General features: G+C 42.9%; 1 protein-coding gene across 1 annotated transcript in view; it reads right to left on the bottom strand.

Moving 5' to 3' along the window:
- Positions 1–18,079: 18,079 nt before the first annotated feature.
- Positions 18,080–18,995, bottom strand: part of ALKBH8 (alkB homolog 8, tRNA methyltransferase) — a 58,352-nt gene continuing 57,436 nt past the window's right edge. The window contains exon 12 of the mRNA XM_044919462.1: positions 18,080–18,747. Within this exon, the coding sequence (XP_044775397.1) occupies positions 18,199–18,747 (549 nt within the window). The 3' untranslated portion in view covers positions 18,080–18,198. The remainder of the gene's footprint in view (positions 18,748–18,995) is intronic.

The following is an 18,995-nucleotide window of genomic DNA, read 5'->3' as shown; positions in this document are numbered from 1 at the left end:
GATACCATTTTACAACAACCTTGACATTCTGAAGAAAACATCTTTTCAGGATCAGCAAGAATAAAAACTGACATTTGGCCTTTGGCATGAAACTTCTTCTGGAGGTCAAATATGTCAACAATATCCTGACTTCTGTGTGAGAACTTTGTGGAGTCCAAGATTACTTGGGTCTACTCATTTCTCAAAGAGGACTTGTAAAAAGGTTATTCTCTAACTGGGAGCAATAGATTTTTCATTCCTCGAGGGAATCTTCCCTCACCTGGGTAGCATTATGTACATGGGAAAGGACACAACACTGTATTGGATGAGCCCTTGTGTCTAGTTTAAACTGAATTTTAAAATAAGGCTCTCTATTCTTTTGAGCACCACTTGGCTTTAGAGCTCAAAACACTTCTGTCTCTTGCCCTTCCCAATCCTCTGGTTTCTTAAGAAGGTCAGGAGTATCTGGCCAGTATAATAGTAACAACAAGGATAAGCTTACAGGGTACTGGCAAATTACCCAGTACTGTGTCTTTCTCTCTGAAAAGAACTTTCCCCGCTCTCAAAACAATATCCAGGCCTTTTACTTCCTTGGAAAGAGAAGTAGGAAACTAGTAAATTGGAGGGTTTCAAGCCAAAGGGGAGTTAGTTGTTAATCGGACGTGGGGAAATGCACTCCACACCTTTTTCCCCCTACTCTGTGCCCAGGAAGCTGTGCTTCCTGGACTGCATCCCTGGGCTCCTTTGCTTTTTGGTTTCCTCTTGGGTTCAGCCAGCAAGAGACACAGGCAGAAGACTGGAGAGGGAAGAGGAAGTAGGGGTATTGATTCCCCTGAGCCCCTATCTGTTTGGCTGTAGATTAATGAGTCTGTGTTCCTCTATCTAAGGCCCCTGCTGCTGTCAGGCAGCCCTCTTCCCAGCTACCCTCTCTGGCTCCCAACACTATCCCTACCCCTGTTCTTGTGACTTCAGGCCTAGGGAGAGTTATGGCTCTCAGCTGTTGCCAGCCCCGGGTGCTGCTTCTCTCTGACGGTTTCCTCTAGCCTGGCCCACACTTCTGTCACCAGTCCCTTCAGTGAACTTTCCCCTAGCACCTATTGGACTGTGTCACCTGGGTTGTCTGCTGGAGCCGGACTTACACAGACAGCGACCCTTACACAGACTGTGGTTAACAATACCGAACTTCACAGTCGTCTTAGTGCAAAGAAATGAGGGCTGCCTTTCATCGAATTTGGCAAGTAATGAAAAAGAGTTCTCAAATAAGATGACAACTAAGGCAGAGCTGACTGATACAGACCTAACTTTATAACTGTAAAATAAACACTTTCTTTTCAGATGCTCAGACAAAACTATGTTAGGCAGCAAACCAAGCCTCAACGAATTACTGAAAAGTAGAAACAGCTCAGATGTCATTCTCAGATCATAAATGCAGTAAAAGGAGAATAATAAGGGAACTTTAAAATTTTATTATAAAATCAGAAGAGTTTCCATTGTGCCTTGAAAATGTAAAGGTCTTTGATATAATTAACTCTTTGACAAATGGAAGTTGCTAGATTTCTTAAAATCAACCATGATGGAAACATGACATTATCAGAACCTAAAGAAGAGTTTAAAGGACAATGGAAAACTTTTATCAATACAAAAGGAAAATGAAAATAAACGAATTAAGCATGTGTCTCCCAAAGGAAAGCAGAAGTAAGGATATCAGCGAATCAGAAAATAGAAAATCAGTATTAAGGAATAAATCCAATAGCTAATTCTTTAAAGAGAAAGTTGGACACACTACCCAAGTGCTAATGGGGCAAGGCACAGAAACAGGAAGTAAGAAATGATAAGAAAAGTAACCACAGGGGCGCCTGGGTGGCTCAGTCGTTAAGCATCTGCCTTCGGCTCAGGTCATGATCACGGGGTCCTGGGATGGAGCCCCGCATCGGGCTCCCTGCTCAGGGGGGAGCCTGCTTCTCCCTCTGCCGCTACCCCTGCTTGTGCGCTCTCTGTCAAATAAATAAATAAAATCTTTAAAATAAAAAAAAAGAAAAGTAACCACAGGAAAAGAAAGTTAAAAGAATCCTAGAAGATCACTTTGTTCAACCCTGTGTAAGCAATTATGAGAACCTGGGTAAAAGCGGTAATATTCTTAGATACAATATCTGACCTCAGGAAGCAGAAAATCTAATTACATTTCCATTGAAGAAATAGAGAATTTGTTAAAGAGCTATCCCTACCCAGCAAAGCAAATAAAACAAAACAGAAAGGCCCAGAGTGCTTCGTAAGAGTTGGCCCAAGCCCTCAAGGAGATCACTCCAATGCTCTGCAACCATCTCAGAGCTTGAGGAGGGAGGTGGAGGGGAGTGGGCGGGCGGAGAAAAAAGCTTCTGTAGTAGTTTTATGAAAAGAGTCTAACATTGACACCAAAACCCGACAAAGATCGCAAAGAAAACTACAAACAATTCTCATACATGAATCACAATGCCAAAATCCTCATTAAAATAGTAGGCTATTAAAAGAAAACATACATGAGCAAGTGAGGTTCACCTGAAAAATTTTCAATGATTCAACATTAAAACATCTACTAATATAACTTATCACATTATAGACTTAAGGAAAAATAATTACATTCATGTCCTTGGGTGCTAAAATAGCACTTTAAAAAGTGAATGGCATCCTTGTTTAAACAAAAGTCAATAAAATAGGGATAGACTTGATGCCGCAATAAAATTTCAGCCATTTCAGCCTCAAAACAAGTAACATACTTAAAGGAAATCACAAGAATCATTTCCACTCAGGTTAGGAATAAGACAAAGATAATCACTATGTTGTTATTTAACATTATACTGGAGATACTAACACAGATAGATAAGAAAAAGAAATTAGAGTCATAAAAATTGTAAGCGAGGGGTTAAAACTATCCTATTTGTGTATGATGTGCTGAGTATATGGGAATAAAAAAGAACTCATTGGAAATTACAACTGGAAGGTATGAAATTAGTCCACAGACTTTAAGCATTATACCCAAACACAAAAATTGACTAGTTAAAATACATGCTATGTTCTTGGCCAGAGGACTCAACATCATAAAAATACCAACTCTTCCTAAGTTCATATATAAATTTACTACAATTAAAATTTAAAATCCAACAAGTTTTTAAAATTAAGGTGATTCAAAAGCACACACACACACATAAAAGACAGGCAAGAAACTCTGAATAAGAGCAATTGGTGGGGAGGAAGAAGTGACCAGACTCACCAGATATAACAAATCTTCAACAATGACAACTTCACGGAACTAGTACACAAGTAGACTTAGCAAATAATGAAATGAATTAGAAAGCACAGAAATACATCCACCTACATACAGAAGATTATGGGAAATATGAGGTCCCAAACCAGTGAGACAAATATAGACTATTTAATAAATGGTATTGGGTCAACCCAGTAGCTGTGTGGGAGAAATGAATACATTTGACCTTTATGTTACACCATGCAAACTCCAAATGGATCAAATATTTAAACATAAAAAATCAAGCCAAGATTACTAAAACTTAAGTGCCGAGTAAGAATGGAAAACAATGGGACAGTTCCTTAGTATCTTCAGGTAGGAAAGATCTTTCTAAGTTTGATTCAAAATCCAGAACCATGAAAGGAAAGATCGACACCAAAGCCCCATAAGCAAACTAAAGAGACAAAAAGCTGGAAAAAATATTTGCCACCTACTCCATAAGCAAACTAAAGAGACAAATAAAAAGCTGGAAAAAATATTTGCAACTCATCTCACAAAGGGCTAATCCCTAAAAATCAACAGAGAAAAACTTAAGTCAATAGTAAAATAGTCAAAAGACATGAAGAGACAATTCACAGAAACAATTAAAAATGACTTAATAGGGCGCCTGGGTGGCTCAGTTGGTTAAGCGACTGCCTTCGGCTCAGGTCATGATCCTGGAGTCCCGGGATCGAGTCCCGCATCGGGCTCCCTGCTCGGCAGGGAGTCTGCTTCTCCCTCTGACCCTCCCCCTCTCATGCTCTATCTCATTCTCTCTCTCAAATAAATAAATAAAATCTTTAAAAAATAAATAAATAAATAAAAAATAAAAATGACTTAATACACGAAAGTATGTTCAACCTCACTCATAAGAGAAATGCAAATTAAATGCCCTGAGCTATGATGTCCATCTATTAGACTGGCAAAATCCAACATTTTCATAACAAATTCAGATGGGGAGTTATTCTCATATATTTCTGGTGGGATTATAAATCAGTATAAATTATGTGATGGGTCATTGAAAATAGCAAACAAATTTACAAATGCACATTCTCTTTGAGCCAGCAATCCCACACTTTGGGGTTGTTCCTACAGATATATTATTGAAGAATACACGAATGTACAGAGGTAGATACACGTTTTTGTAATAGCTAAGAATAGATATACTAGTTACCTCCTGCTGTGTAACAACGTATCCCCAAACGTAGAGGCTTAAAACAATACACATTTCCGATCTCGGTTTCTGGGTGTCAGGAATCTGGGCACAGCTTCGCTGGGTCCTCTGCCTCACTCTCTCACAAAGCTGCCATCAAGATGCTGACCCAGGATCTGCAGGCTCATCTGAAGCTACACCTGGGGAGGAATCTGCTTCCAAGCTCACTTAGTGGCTGTTGGCAGCATCCATTCCTCAAGGGTGCTGGACTAGGTTCCTCACTGCCCGATGGCCAATGTCTGCCCTGAGTTCCTTGCCACAAGGCCTTTCCCGAATGGCGGCTCCATCACCAAGTCCTGCTAGCCCAGAAGGAAACAGAGAGTCTGCTAGCAGGACAGAAGTCACTTCCTCTAGCCTAATCGTGGAAGTGACATCCCATCACACTTGCCATCCTGTTTGTCAGAAGCAAGTCACAAGGTCCGGCCCACATGCAAAAGTTAGGGGTCAGAGAAGGGCATGAATACCAGAAGGTAGGAATGGTCGACGCTATTTGCCACCACAATCGGAAACAGGAAGATGTTGGGAACTAAGCATAGAGATGACAGGGTGTTGGCAGGGTTCAGAAATTTTAAAATAAGAAAAAAGTTATCAGTGAAAAGTTACTCGGTGGTGAAGCAATGAAACGCCTTCTACTATTTAAATTTTTCTGAACCATGTGAATATATAACTTACGATATCAAATTAAAAGTGCATTTATTTAAAAAAATAAAAAATAAATAAGTGCATTTATTTTTACTTTTACTTCTCATCATTCTGCAGGAGCTCTCCTGCTTTTATTCTCTATCAGCAGATCCAAGTTATTTCTTTAGAGCACAGGATAATGACTTGCATATTAACTTGTTTATTGTTTGTCCTTTTCACGATACGCTAAGCTTTTAGGAAGGCAAGGGCAGGTCTGTTTCATTCAGCAGTGTATTGCCGAGGACCGCCATGGGGCCTGGCACAGAGCCAGCATTCAATAATTATCCACTGCATAATGAACAAACCAATGAGCAGTACAAGCATTAAGAGTGACAATGTACATAAGACAAGAATAGAATGGATTTGATTACTCGCAAGAAAATGGAATAAAGTTGAGAATGAAGTAAAAAAAGTAACAATGTATCCTCTTTTAAAACCCAATGGCATGATATATACCTCTTATGCTATTACTATACCTCTATCACACTGGATTATTTTTCCACACCTGTGAGCCTCTTGAGAGATAATTAAACTTGATACAAGTATAACAGATATCAAATTTATTAATATTTCCTTCTCAAAATTTAGCTCGAATATCTTTAATCATGACATTTCTTTCAACAAAGCGAGCTTACATTCATGTATACCAATGAATATAATAAGGTACAAAGGAATAAACAAGAGCATCCCAGGTAAAACTCTTTGGAAATCAGAAGAAGAAGATATTATTTGGGGGGGGGGGAGGATGGATATATCTGGAGGGAGGAATTGGAAAAAGCTTTATGGAGGAGATAGCATTCAAAGTAGGCCTTAAATAATGGGTAAGATGTGAGCATGCAAAAATAGCAGAAAAGAACATCTTGGGAGCAGGAAGAGAAAGAATCGGTAAACAACGCGGGGAGAGTGTGAGGCATGCATGGGAAGGAGCATGATATTCGGTATGAATGGGACCCTGGGCGTGAGTGAGGTGGGGGCAGAGAGAACGGACAGGGCAGACCCAGCAGAGAACCGTTATAAAGAGTCACATCTGATACATGCCGGATCTTGTGTTTCATTCCTGGGAATTAAAAGTCACTGATGGAGTTCAATTAAGGAGAAACATCTTCAGATTTTATAAAACTCGTTTTGGCAGAAGTGTAGTGTCCCCCGGTCTCCCTGTGGGGCCACAGAGCCATCTCGGGTCTCCCAGAACTGGAGGCCGTTCACAGCTGGGGGCCGCTAATCCCCCAGAGGTCTGCTTTCTTTGCCCCAGTGTGCAGTCGCCTGGCTAGGGGCTGTGTGGGAGGAAGGCTGAGGAAGGTTCGCGGTATGAGCTTCAGCAGGGGGCCGGCGTCCTTCCCCAAGGGGCGCTGGCCTCCTCTTAATTCAAGGGGCTCTGCGTCCGCCAACTGGCTCATGTCTGGGAATTGACTGAGGGGCTGAGGCTCTCTGTGTGGGTGATTCAAGTCAGACGTGACCTGTAACTATTCTGCTCACCATATCCAAGTAAAAATTGTTAGCAGATTCTCATCTAGTTGTCTTCTAGGGACACCACACTCGCCCCGCCAGAGCCACAGGCCTCTTGGAGTCAGACTCTGCCGTCCTGCACCCTCTTCTGGAGAGGACCTAGAGCAACAATAAAATCCTCGTTGCATGTAGCCCAGCCTCTGTGGTCATTCTGGTGAGTGCAGGCCAGACTCCCCACTCTCAGTCCCATGGTTGGTGCAGTACGAATGGACCCAAAGATACACAGGAGGGCCCCGGGGGCGTAAGCCAGTCAAGGGATCCCATTCCTCTGGCTACAGTGACAGGTGTAGAAAATTGCACCAAACCCAGGCCCACGCCGATCAGCCCTCCATTCTCCTGGTCACGGTGATGAACATCCTGTGCCACCAGGCTTGTGACTATACGGTCCAGTAACCAGTGACAATCTGTAGGGCGATAGTTTTGTTTTCTCCTTGAACCGGCTAATGTTTCCACCGGTCTCTGCCTGAAAGTGTGGGGCCTCTCCTACTATGGGTTCAGTTGCTCTTTTTAACAAGGAGATGGACTAGTCTGGTTTGTTTTGTGTATCGTCCAAGAGGAAACAGGAAGTTTTCTGTAGGGAAAAGACCACTATCCTGGTTAATACCTATCCTGCCTTTCCTATTCCTGCCCCCAGGTTAATCACAAACTAAGGAACATAACCATGCCCTCACTTCATTTTCACTTAGAGTCTTTTTCCCACATAGGACCCAAATATGTATTCAAAAGGCTGGACCAAGGACTGATTCAAGTAATAATCATATAGACATACCACCCCCTACACACACACACACACACACACACCCTGGGGGCACCTTTACATCCCCATCTACCAGTGCCTCTAGTGCTTAGACTTTGGGCTGTCTTTAAATCTCATGAGCACGAGCAAGGGAAGGTCACTGCCTAGAGTCTATAGCTTATGCGTTTTAACTTTTTTTTGAAAAAAAAAAAAAAATACAGACCCTTCCCCAAGAAAGAGGTCCACATGCACCTGCCCAGTTTTGCATACCGTGTGGGTCACTCACAAACACTCTGAAGCTCATTCACCGACCATAGGTGAAGCATTCCTTCCTTAACTCTACAAGCCTCTCTAGCTTTTTGTGCTGAGCCTTTAAAACAGCTTCTAAAGGCTTTCATTTCCTTACTTGCCCTATTTTCCTTGCTTGCAACTACAAAAGCCAGAATGGACATTCTTTAAAATTGCATTAGAGGCTTATTCACCATCTCTCATTCATCAGTAACAAACTCCAACTGCTTTTGCAAGGGGGAAGACAATGAAACTCTGCACTCTGACGGAATATCTCCTGTTGTTTCTTCTTTCACACTTGCTTTTCAGGGCTTTTTTGGGACCTGTAAATAGAGGTCCAACAGAAGGCAAGGCAAAAATAAAGCTCTTCACTGCCTCTTTTCATCACTATTTATGCCCCCTTGCTTCTGCAAAGGGCATTTGAAGGTTATGCTCCTGCACGCCTGGCTCTTTCTTGGGGAAGCATTTTCTCTCGAGTGATTTACTAAAAATAAAGTGCCATCAATCACCTGCCTTCCTATGGCTTACACTAATTTGGAATCCCTGGATGTGTGTGTTTATCTCAGTCTAATGGCCCCTAAAGGAATTTATGATAACAATCCTTGCACTGCTTTCTATTTCTGTTTCACTGACTGAACATCTAGCTGCTCGGGAGCGTGCACTGTCTGAGCTGAAAGTACCTGCTGGGTTTATTTGCAGATGGATTACCAGGAAGACATGCTCAGGGTGGCACCATGATGGACCTATGCCTGCAAGCAAGGAGGGGGAAGAGAAGGACAAAGCAAAATTGCATCTGGAGGACAGATCCGGAGAACTGTGAGGCAGCTCCACTCTCCCCAGTGTGGGGGCATCGCTGGCGTCCCCTACTCTCCCACACCCCACCTCGAACCCGTCCCCCATGCTGATGGCCCTACCTTCAGATTACACATCCCAAGGCCATTATCGCTGGCCACCACCTGCGCTGCTGCCTCGCTGGGACAAGCCAGTCGCCGTCTCCCATCCGGATTCTGGCCACAGCCTTCCAGCCAGGGCCCCCACGGCCACCCTCCTCGTCCTGTCTCATCTCCACACAGCAGCCAGACTGGCTGACATGGAATGGAGATCATGTCGCTTGTCCACTCAAAACCACCGAGAAGAAAAACCAAAGACCTTCTGGCACATCCCGAGTGGTCTGCCTCACTTCCCGAAAAACCCTGACCTCCCCCCAACGGCTCTCACGCATCCGCTCCAGCCACACCGGCCTCCAGGCGCCCCTGCACCTTAGGCCTTTAGGCTGGTCTCTCCCTCTGCCTGGAACGTTCTTCCCCAGATCCGTACACAGTTAGCTCCTCCCCCTTCTCACAGACAACCATCCCGACCACCCTTTTAAAAACTGGAACCCGGGGCGCCCGTCTGGCTCAGTCCGGGGAGCGTGCAGCTCTTGATCTCCGGGTTGTGAGTTCGAGACCCACACTGGGTGTACAGATTACTTAAAAATAAATAAATAAAATCTTAAAAAAAAAAAACCACGGAACCCATGTGACCTCCCACCCTTCACCTCTTTTTCTGCTCTACTCCTTTTCTCTATGGAAGAGAAAACGCATCCCTTTATAACATGATATATGGTTTACTTACTTATGTTTATTGCTTATTGTCTATTCCACCACGTACCATGCACGATACGACTCCCTCCAACTAGAGGTAAGCTCCACGGGCAGAGGATCTTCATGTTCACTGATGCGTCCACCATTTAACACAGTGCCTGGCGGGGCGCCTGCGTGGCTCAGTCCTTAAGCGTCTGCCTTCAGCTCAGGTCATGATCCCAGGGTCCTGGGATCCAGCCTCATGTCTGGCTCCCTGCTCCACGGGAAGCCTGCTTCTCCCTCTCCCACTCTCCCTGCTTGTGTTCCCTCTCTCGCTGTGTCTCTCTCTGTCAAATAAATAAATAAAATCTTTAAAAAACAAAACAAAACAAAACACAGTGCCTGGCATGTAGTAAGCCATCAGTAAATGTGCACTGGATTAACTAGTTAATTAATGCCTGTGTCAAACTGACCACACACACACACAGATTAGAAAAGGTAAAGACCAGATTTGCTCTCAGGGATGCAGTTCGGCAGAAGATGGGGAAGGAACAAGCTGGTATTCACTGACCATCTATGCTGTAATATCTTCCATGCAACCTCACATAATCCACCCAACACCCTGCAAGGTAGGTATTATTACCCTCTCTTTACAAATATAGACTTCCCCAGGACCTACAGCTGGTAAGTAGTAGAGTTCAGTTTCAAATCCATGTTTGACTTAAAAACACTTGATTCTTTCTAGAACCTCTAAACCCATTTGCCTCGGGTCAGAAGGGCACCAGGGAAGAGTGTTCAGCCAGGCAGACCCTAAAAAGTAAAGCAGGCACAGAGTTGCACCCCACTCTGCTCTTCACGCTAATTTTCAAAGATCTGGCTATAATTCTTAGAGCATAGAAAATATGATTCGGATCAGAGCAGAGCTCCATTATTATTTCTTATGCATTTGTCCTATCTTATCCAGTGCTGATTTGGACAGAGTATCTTCCCAACTATAAATAAGGTTTTGAAGCCACATGTGGGGAGCTGATATTTCTAAACAAATAATCCCTACCCTCAGCCCCCAGATATTTTCATTCGAAACTGATCAAACAAACAGCAGAGGGAAGAATTGTGAGTCACACTATATCTTGGTCCCCCCCAACACCCTCTGCTAAAATGATAATTCTTCAAAATGATGGGGTCATAGCTGGAAACATTAATTGGAAGTCATATTGTACATTCTCTCTTTCTATATGGGAATCTTTTATGACAAGATCAAGACTTCTACTAAAGAAGGTTCTTTGAGGAGACAGCCACCAAGACTGTACCACGAATACTCCTCTTCATCTTCAAGGGAAGACAAAATACACAGATGAAGCTAGGAATCGAGAAGAAGCAGGTCATGGGAGGTGTAGAGAGAAGTCATACATGCTCAGACCACTGTGAGCGGACAACATTCAGGAGCTGACTTAAGGCTCTTGGCAAGAACGACGGACTCACTTAGTAAACCCCAGACTGACAGCCACGCTTGCTATTCCAAAGTGGGAAAGCCATGAAGGGAATAATGCAAAGAGAGAATCGCTCTTAATTTTTTTTAAATGTCAAGGAATAAAGAAATATTCAAAGAAGCAAAAAGAATAAATAATACATTTTAAATGAATTTTTATCCTTATGGTCAGTCAACATGGCTTACTTGCTTTATTTGGAATCTCAAATTCTCAAACACAATCTTCACACATATTTAGGAACTGGCTAAGATCACATTTCTTTCATATATAAACAGTGTCTTATTTTCCTCAATGGATTATAGAAAAACTGCATCATTAAATTGGGTTGTCATTTGAAATAATCCTACTGCAAATCGTTCTGGGAGGGGGGGAAAGCCTCATTAATGGAATAATAAACGTTTTTGCACCATTAGTCTTTTAAAAGTGGGCTCATGAGAATCTACCTTAATTATGTTTTATTAATTGAATTTTCCGATTATAAAGTTCATGGAATTCTCTCCCTGGTCAACTCAATCTGGCTAGAAGTTTATCAGTTTCATTGGCAACAAGAACATGCTTTTGGTTTCATTGATGTTCTTTATTGTTTTTGTTTCCTGTGTAATTGATTTCTGCTCTGATCTTTATCACCTCCTTTCATCTGCATACTCTGCATTTCATTTCTCTTCTTTTTCTAGTTTCGTAAGAAGAAAGTTGAGGTTCTTGTATTTGAGACCTTTCTTCTTTTCTAACACAGGCATTTAGTGCTATAAATATTCCCCTAAGTACTACTTCAGCAACGTGTTGGGAGTCCCCAGGTCGATCCCCAGGTTCAGTGATTTGCTAGGAGGATGCACAGGACTGAGCATATCACTGCACTCAGGGCTAAGATTTATTATAGCAAAATATATCACAGTCAGCAACGGGAAAGGTACATGGGGTGAAGTCCAGAGGAAACCAGGCACAAGCTTCCAAGAGTCCTCTCCCAGTAAAGTCACACAGGACGTAACTAATTCCCCCAGCACTAAATGCTGCCAACCACAGAAGCTAGAGACTCAGTGCCCACATTTTTTACTGAGAGCTGGTCACGTAGGCACTGTCTGCCTGGCCTGTACCCAAATTCTAGACTTCCAGAAGGAAAGCAGGTGCTCAGCACAAACCATAATGTTTGTACAAACACTTCAGTCACTGGGAGCTGATCTTATCAGTTAGGGCAGTGGGGAACCCCCCTCCCCAAATCCAAATTCAGAGATACCAGCCAAGGGCTAACTTTCTAAGTAAGTCTTTCTAAGGATAGCAATGTCAGGACTGCTGTGTTTCTGTTGTTGTTTCTCTGCACAAATTTTGATATATTGTGCTTTTATTTTCATTCAGTTTAAAATACTTTCTATTTTCCCTTTTGAATTCTTGCTGAATCTATGGATTATTTCCACTGTGGCCAGAGAGCATATTTTGTACGACTATAATCCTTTTAAATCATCAAGTCTTGTTTTATGACCTGGAAGCCAGTCTTTCTCAGTAAATGTTCTTGTATCCCCTGCTGTTGTTGGCTGGACTGTTCTATAAATATCAGTAAGGTTAGGTTGGTTGTGTTGCTCATGTCTGCTCTACGCTTTCTGATTTTCTACGTACTCGTTCTGTCAGTCACTGAAATTTCCACCTAAAATTACAGATTTATCTATGTTTCCTGCACTTACTTAGATCAGTCTCTGCTTTGTGTGTTTTGAAGCTGTGATTAAGTGCATAAAAGGACAAAGCTGGGAACCTGATTCCAAAACTTATTATGAAGCTGTGCTCGCCAGAACAGTAAGGTATTGGCATAAAAACAGATACAAACATTAAAAAAAAAAAAAAAACACCAAAAAACCCTATGCAGAAATATAACCACATCTGTACGGCCAAGTGGTTTTCCACAAAGGTGTCAAGCAATTCATTTGGGAAAAAAAAAATTATCTTTTCGAAATGATGTTGGAACAACTGGATAGCAACATGCAAAAAAAAAGTAAGCCAACCCTCACAACATGTATACAAAAATTAATTTGAAATGGATCATAGACCTAAATATAAGGGTTAAAGCTATGAAACTTCTAAATTACAACATAAGAGGGGTGCCTGGGTGGCTCAGTTGGTTAAGCGACTGCCTTCGGCTCAGGTCATGATCCTGGAGTCCCGGGATCGAGTCCCGCATCGGGCTCCCTGCTCGGCGGGGAGTCTGCTTCTCCCTCTGACCCTCCCCCCTCTCATGTGCGCGCGCTCTCTCTCTCATTCTCTCTCTTTCAAATAAATAAATAAAATCTTTTTAAAATAAATAAATAAATAAATTACAACATAAGAGAAAATCTTAGTGATTTGAGCTGGGCAAAAATTTCTTAAATAGAACACAAAAAGCACAACCTATAAAATTTTAAAAATAATGGATAAATTGGTTTTCATCAAAATTTAAAATGCTGGCTCTTCAAAAGACATTAAAGAAAATAAGAAAGCAAGCCACAGACTGGGAGAAAATGCTTGCAAAATATATGTATGATAAAGCACCTTTATCTAGAATATATATAACTTATATAACTCATTAAAGAGAAGACAACTCAGTTTTTAAAAACTGACAGAAGATTTGAATCAACACTTCACTGATGACTACATACAAATAGCAAATAATGTAAAAATGCTCCACATCACTTGTGTTTAGGGAAATGCAAATTAAAAATATGGAAAGATGCTATTACACACACAGTAGAAGGGCTAATACTAAAACGACTGATAACACAAGTGTTCGCAAGGATGTGGCGTCACTGAACTCTCAAACATGGCCAGTGGGCTACCAAACTGGAACCACCACTCTGGAAAAGTTTGCTGGCGTCAGGTTAAACATACACTTACCCTATGACCCAGGATTCATCTCTGAGGTATCTACCCAAGAGAAATGAAAACATATAGACACACAAATGTGCTCCTAAATGTTCAGAGCAGCCTTAAAAAAATTAGAAGTTCTGAACTGGAAATAGCCCAAATGTCTATCATCTGGTGAGTGGATAACCAGATTGTGATAAATCTTTACAATAGAATACTACTCAGCAATAAAAGGAACAAACTATTGATATATGCAAGAACAAAGATGAATCTCAAAAGTACTGTCTTGAGTAAAAAAAAAAAAGACATAAAAGTCTACAAGAGTATGATTCCAGAAATTCTAGAAAAGGCAGAAGTATAGCGATAAAAAGCAGATCAGTCTTGGCCACAAGAGGGAACCAATCGCAAAGGGGCAGGAAGGAACGTTTCCGGGTGATGGAACTGGTCTCTATCTTGATTGTGGGAATGATTACATGACTATCTGCTGCAATGAGTCAAAACTCATCAAATTACACACTTAAAATCGGTTAATATTATATGCAAATTATACCTCATAGAAGCTGACATAAAAATATACTTGAAATATTTAACTGTGTCTTTTGAACTTTCTTTTACAAATTGTTTTAAATTCTTTTTGAAAAGATTTTATTTATTTATTTATTTATCTGAGAGAGAGAGAGAGAGAGAGAGAGGATAGTGTGAGTGGAGGAGGAGCAGAGGGAGAGGGACCGGCAGACTCTGCACTGAGCACAGAGCCCAACACGGGGCTCGATCCCATGACCTGAGATCATGACCTGAGCCAAAATCAAGAGTCAGACACCTAACCGACTGAGCCACCTAGACCAAACTGTTTTGAATTTTGAAGTTTATATTACACATAAAGGTATACAAATCATAAGGGTCTTATCACACACTCAGTATGTGAGTGAGTTAACACCAAGCAAGCACCCATGTAAATGCCCCCCAGAGAAAGAACGCTGTGAACACCCAGAAGGCCCATTCACTCCATCTTTTTGAAAGTTCACTATTATCTAGTCTTGTAAAAGTAGAATATTGCTTGTTTTTAAACTCTCACCTCAAGAACACTGTGTAGTAGAGTTAACCTTATCCAAGAAGAGGTCTGGCCTTTGCCTTAGGCTCCTGGAAGCTGTTATCTAAGCGCTTGCAATACCCTGCCTGGTAAGTATCTGTTTACCTAGGGGCGCTGGGCCCAGTGGTTATCAGCCTGACCTGCAGAGGAGCTAGCGATTAAAGGTCAGCAGCATGTAGTTAGGCCCTCACTGAACATCGAGCCTCTGAGGCACCTCCCTGGTTAGCAACACTCCAGGTGTATTGTCCTATATCTTGCTGGGAGAAATCAGCTCCGTCCAAATCCCACTGGGAGTGGACGACTGGAAATTCCATGCGAGTAACGCTCCTGCACTTGGCACCATGCACCTCTTCCCTTGACTGATTTTAATCTGTATCCTTTTGCTGTAATAAACTATGGTCATGAGTATAACAGTCTCTGTGAGTTCTGTGAGTTCTGTGAGCCCTTCTAGCAAATTACCAAACCCGAGGGTGCTGGTGGGAACCCCTCCGAACTGGCAGTTGACGCCAGAAGAGAAGGTGGCCTTTTTTTTTTTTTTTTAAGATTTTATTTATTTATTTGACAGAGAGAGAGATAGCGAGAGCAGGAACACAAGCAGGGGGAGTGGGAGAGGGAGAAGCAGGCTTCCTGCCGAGCAGGGAGCCTGATGTGGGACTCGACCCCAGGACCCTGGGATCATGACCTGAGCCGAAGCCAGACGCTTAACGACTGAGCCACCCAGGCGCCCGAGAAGGTGGTCTTAAGAGATACACCTGAACTCTGCAGGAGTCCTATGGTTATTACGTCTTCGATGCAGCATTACGTATCTGAGATCCATTCATAATGCACCTTGTAAGGACAGTTTATTCACTGTCGTCACTCATGCAGTGACAATGAATTGACCATTATTTACTCACTCTACTGCTGATGGACATTTGGATTTTTTCCAGTTTTGCCTTGTTATTGAATAGACCTAGGAGGACAAATAGAGAAATCCACAATCATAGCGGGAAATTTTGATTCATCTGTTGCACCTGATAAGAACAAAGCAGATAAAAAAAATCAGTAAAAACATAGGTTTTGATTATACAATTAACAAATTAGATTTGACATCACTCCATACTTAAAACGCCTGTGGGCTTTCTTTGGGAGCAACGGTAATAAACATTTCCCCCAAATGCTTACTATATTTTTGTACCACTCTAAGAACTCTGTAAGTATTATTTCAGCTAATTTCATAACAAATCTTCCAACTTTACAGCTGAGACACTGAAGCATGGAAAAGTTAGGGAATTTGTCCAGAGTCCCATAGCTAAAAAAACGGCAGATCAAGAGTTCAACTTCAAATCTGATGCAAGAGCCAAGTTCTGAACTCCTGTGCTGTTTTCTACCTCTTCTCGAGGTAATGTTGGTATTTGCATCTTCCTTGGAATCACTGATTCCATCCAGAGTTTAAAATTTATTAGCATGACCTGAACTTCATATTGCAATATGAAGTCCTAGAATTTCTATCAGATTAAAACTGCTTTTTAGCCGTTTATTTTTCCTTTCCATATCATGAACCTTATAAACTCATCTGGAGGGAACAATTATAATCTTGTAGTTAAATTCCATGACAAAAATATTCATTGTCTCACCTAAGACCTATTGATCACCACCAGTTTCTGGAAGCTTGATGCCTGAAAATAAACATTATGAACACTAACAAGAGATACAATTGTCTGGGCATCATCATTCACGGAAAGGAATTTTTCTTGAAGTTGTCTTAAGCATTACGACTATAAAGCAACGTACGCCGGCAGTAAAATATTAAAAAAAAAAAAAAAAGTCCTTTCCTTTCTGCGTGATCGTTTGACCTATGGTCAACTTTCTACCTTTGTTCCTCCTGGAAACTTGACCTAAATGGTAAGTTAACTGAGTCACTATGACATAGTTGTGGGTAAAAACTGCTGATTGCACCCAGACTAGAACAAACTATGAATGGACCAGAAATACCCAATAGTGACACCATAGCTTTGGCTCTACGGGCATAATTAGGTCTGACTGACAATTCTAACTTTTGCTATTTAAACAAAGGAGTTACAAGAGCATATTGGGGTTGCCTTTAGCACCTAACTCAATGTATTAGGGGTACCAATTAATTCTTGGTAATAAACTACAGTCAGGATTAATGGTTATCTCAGCCCTTTAAAAATAACTCTTTTGGGCACCGGGGTGGCTCAGTTGGTTAAGCGACTGCCTTTGGCTCAGGACATGATCCTGGAGTCCCAGGATCAAGTCCCACGTTGGGCTCCCTGCTCAGCGGGGAGTCTGCTTCTCCCTCTGACCCTCCCCCCCCATGCTCGCTCTCTCTCTCTCAAATAAATAAAATATTTAAAAATAAATAAATAAAAATAACTCTTTTGTTCTCAGGTGCACCCTCCCACTCTCATCTTACTTTCCCCCACGGCATGTATCACCGTCTAGCCCACAGTGTCTGTTTATTTGCTTATTGTCTGTCCTCCTTCTACCACGAAGTTCCAGAAGGGCAAGAGCTTTTATTCTTGTTCGCTGCTCCACTCCCAGGTCCTACAATAGTAACTGACACATAGTGGGGGTTCGATGAGGATTTGTTGGATGAAGCTCCTACTAAGGTGTGGCTATTATCTGATGGACTAAAATCTTACTGGGCACCTACTATGTGTCAAGCCCTGTGTTAGTAAGGTGAGGGGACAGAGTGGTTATCAGCTGTGATTTTACAGCGTTAATAATCAGAGATAAAACTTCAGACAATTCTCTACTGACCAAGAACATTTTCTTTATTAAAATGTTGTACGATTACATCACTAAGATTCTACCTGACTTAGCTCAATTAGTAACATGCACAGCAGAAGTTTATCTTCAACGCGCTGTATTCTCGCCCCAGGATCCCAAATACTTCACAGACGACTTCACTCACTTCCACAAACTGGCCCTGTTCCTCCCCATTCAGGAGAAGCCTACATTTATGGATAAAATGAGGTCAGCAATAGTAGTAGACTGGATGTGTCCTAACCAATCTCTGCTCCCGAATTTCTCTCAGGCACGCTCCTTTGGTGCTTTTCCCCGAGTTTTCTCTTGGACGAGGAAGACAGTAAGTTTAGTCTCCTTTATTTTTTTTTTTTAAAGATTTTATTTATTTATTTGAGAGAGAGAGAATGAGAGACAGAGAGCACGAGAGGGAGGAGGGTCAGAGGGAGAAGCAGACTCCCCGCCGAGCAGGGAGCCCGATGCGGGACTCGATCCCGGGACTCCAGGATCATGACCTGAGCCGAAGGCAGTCGCTCAACCAACTGAGCCACCCAGGCGCCCCATTTCTTTTTTTTTTTTTAAGATTGTATTTATTTATTTGAGAGAGGGAATGAGAGACAGACAGCAGGAGAGGGAGGAGGGTCAGAGGGAGAAGCAGACTCCCTGCCGAGCAGGGAGGCCGATGCGGGACTCGATCCCGGGACTCCGGGATCATGACCTGAGCCAAAGGCAGTCGCTTAACCAACTGAGCCACCCAGGCGCCCTAGTCTCCTTTAAAGGACCACGCTGAGCTCTCTGCCCTGCAGCTACGTTCACGCGACAGTCAGACCTTCTGAAGAACCACACACCAGTTGCCCTGATCGTAGTAGCTCTGCAGCAGGCGGACGTGACTCAGGGTCCGGCAGGCCTCCTCCAGCTCGCCCGCGCAGAACACGTGGTAGTAACGACGAAACACGGGGTCTGGGCCGCGGGATCCTGTTGCACGGACAGGCTCGTCTCTGCCAGGGTTGCCCTTACGGTGCCAGGGAACCAGAATGTCTTGAGAACGGAAAGAAGTCCTGTTAGTGTGAACCGGCAGCTTGGCATCAGTGACTTTGCGGGCGCCACCCCCTGCCGCCCGGCCGTCGGGAGCGGCGGAGCCTGGGCGCGAGGCGTCCTGGTCGCCCGCGTCAGGCACCTGCTCCGCCAGCCGCCCTGGCTCGGCTGCGTGGCTGTGGGTCGCCTCGTCCTCTCCTTGGCGAGGTCTGTTTTCTCTGAGGTACTTGGATTTCTTCTTCTTATATTCCTGTTCCATCGCCCAGACGTAAATGAGTGCCATCCCCCCAGGTCTCAGGAGTCGAACAAGTTCTTGGAGAGCCGCCACTCTGCGCTCCTAGTGGAAAAAAAAAACAAAAACACGTTGTCCTTTATCAACCGAGAGGAGACACAGCAAACAGGAAAGTATAACTGACGAAAGTATCACTGATTTTTTTCTTAAAGATTTTATTTATTTGACAGAGACAGAGAGAGAGGGGACACAAGCAGGGGGAGTGAGAGAGGGAGAAGCAGGGGGAGAGGGAGAAGCAGGGGGAGAGGGAGAGGGAGAAGCAGGGGGAGTGGGAGAAGCAGGGGGAGAGGGAG

Source organism: Neomonachus schauinslandi, chromosome 11, assembly GCF_002201575.2.
Source record: "Neomonachus schauinslandi chromosome 11, ASM220157v2, whole genome shotgun sequence".
In the NCBI taxonomy this organism is placed as follows: Eukaryota; Metazoa; Chordata; class Mammalia; order Carnivora; family Phocidae; genus Neomonachus; species Neomonachus schauinslandi.
This window is presented reverse-complemented; position numbering and strand designations above follow the sequence as displayed.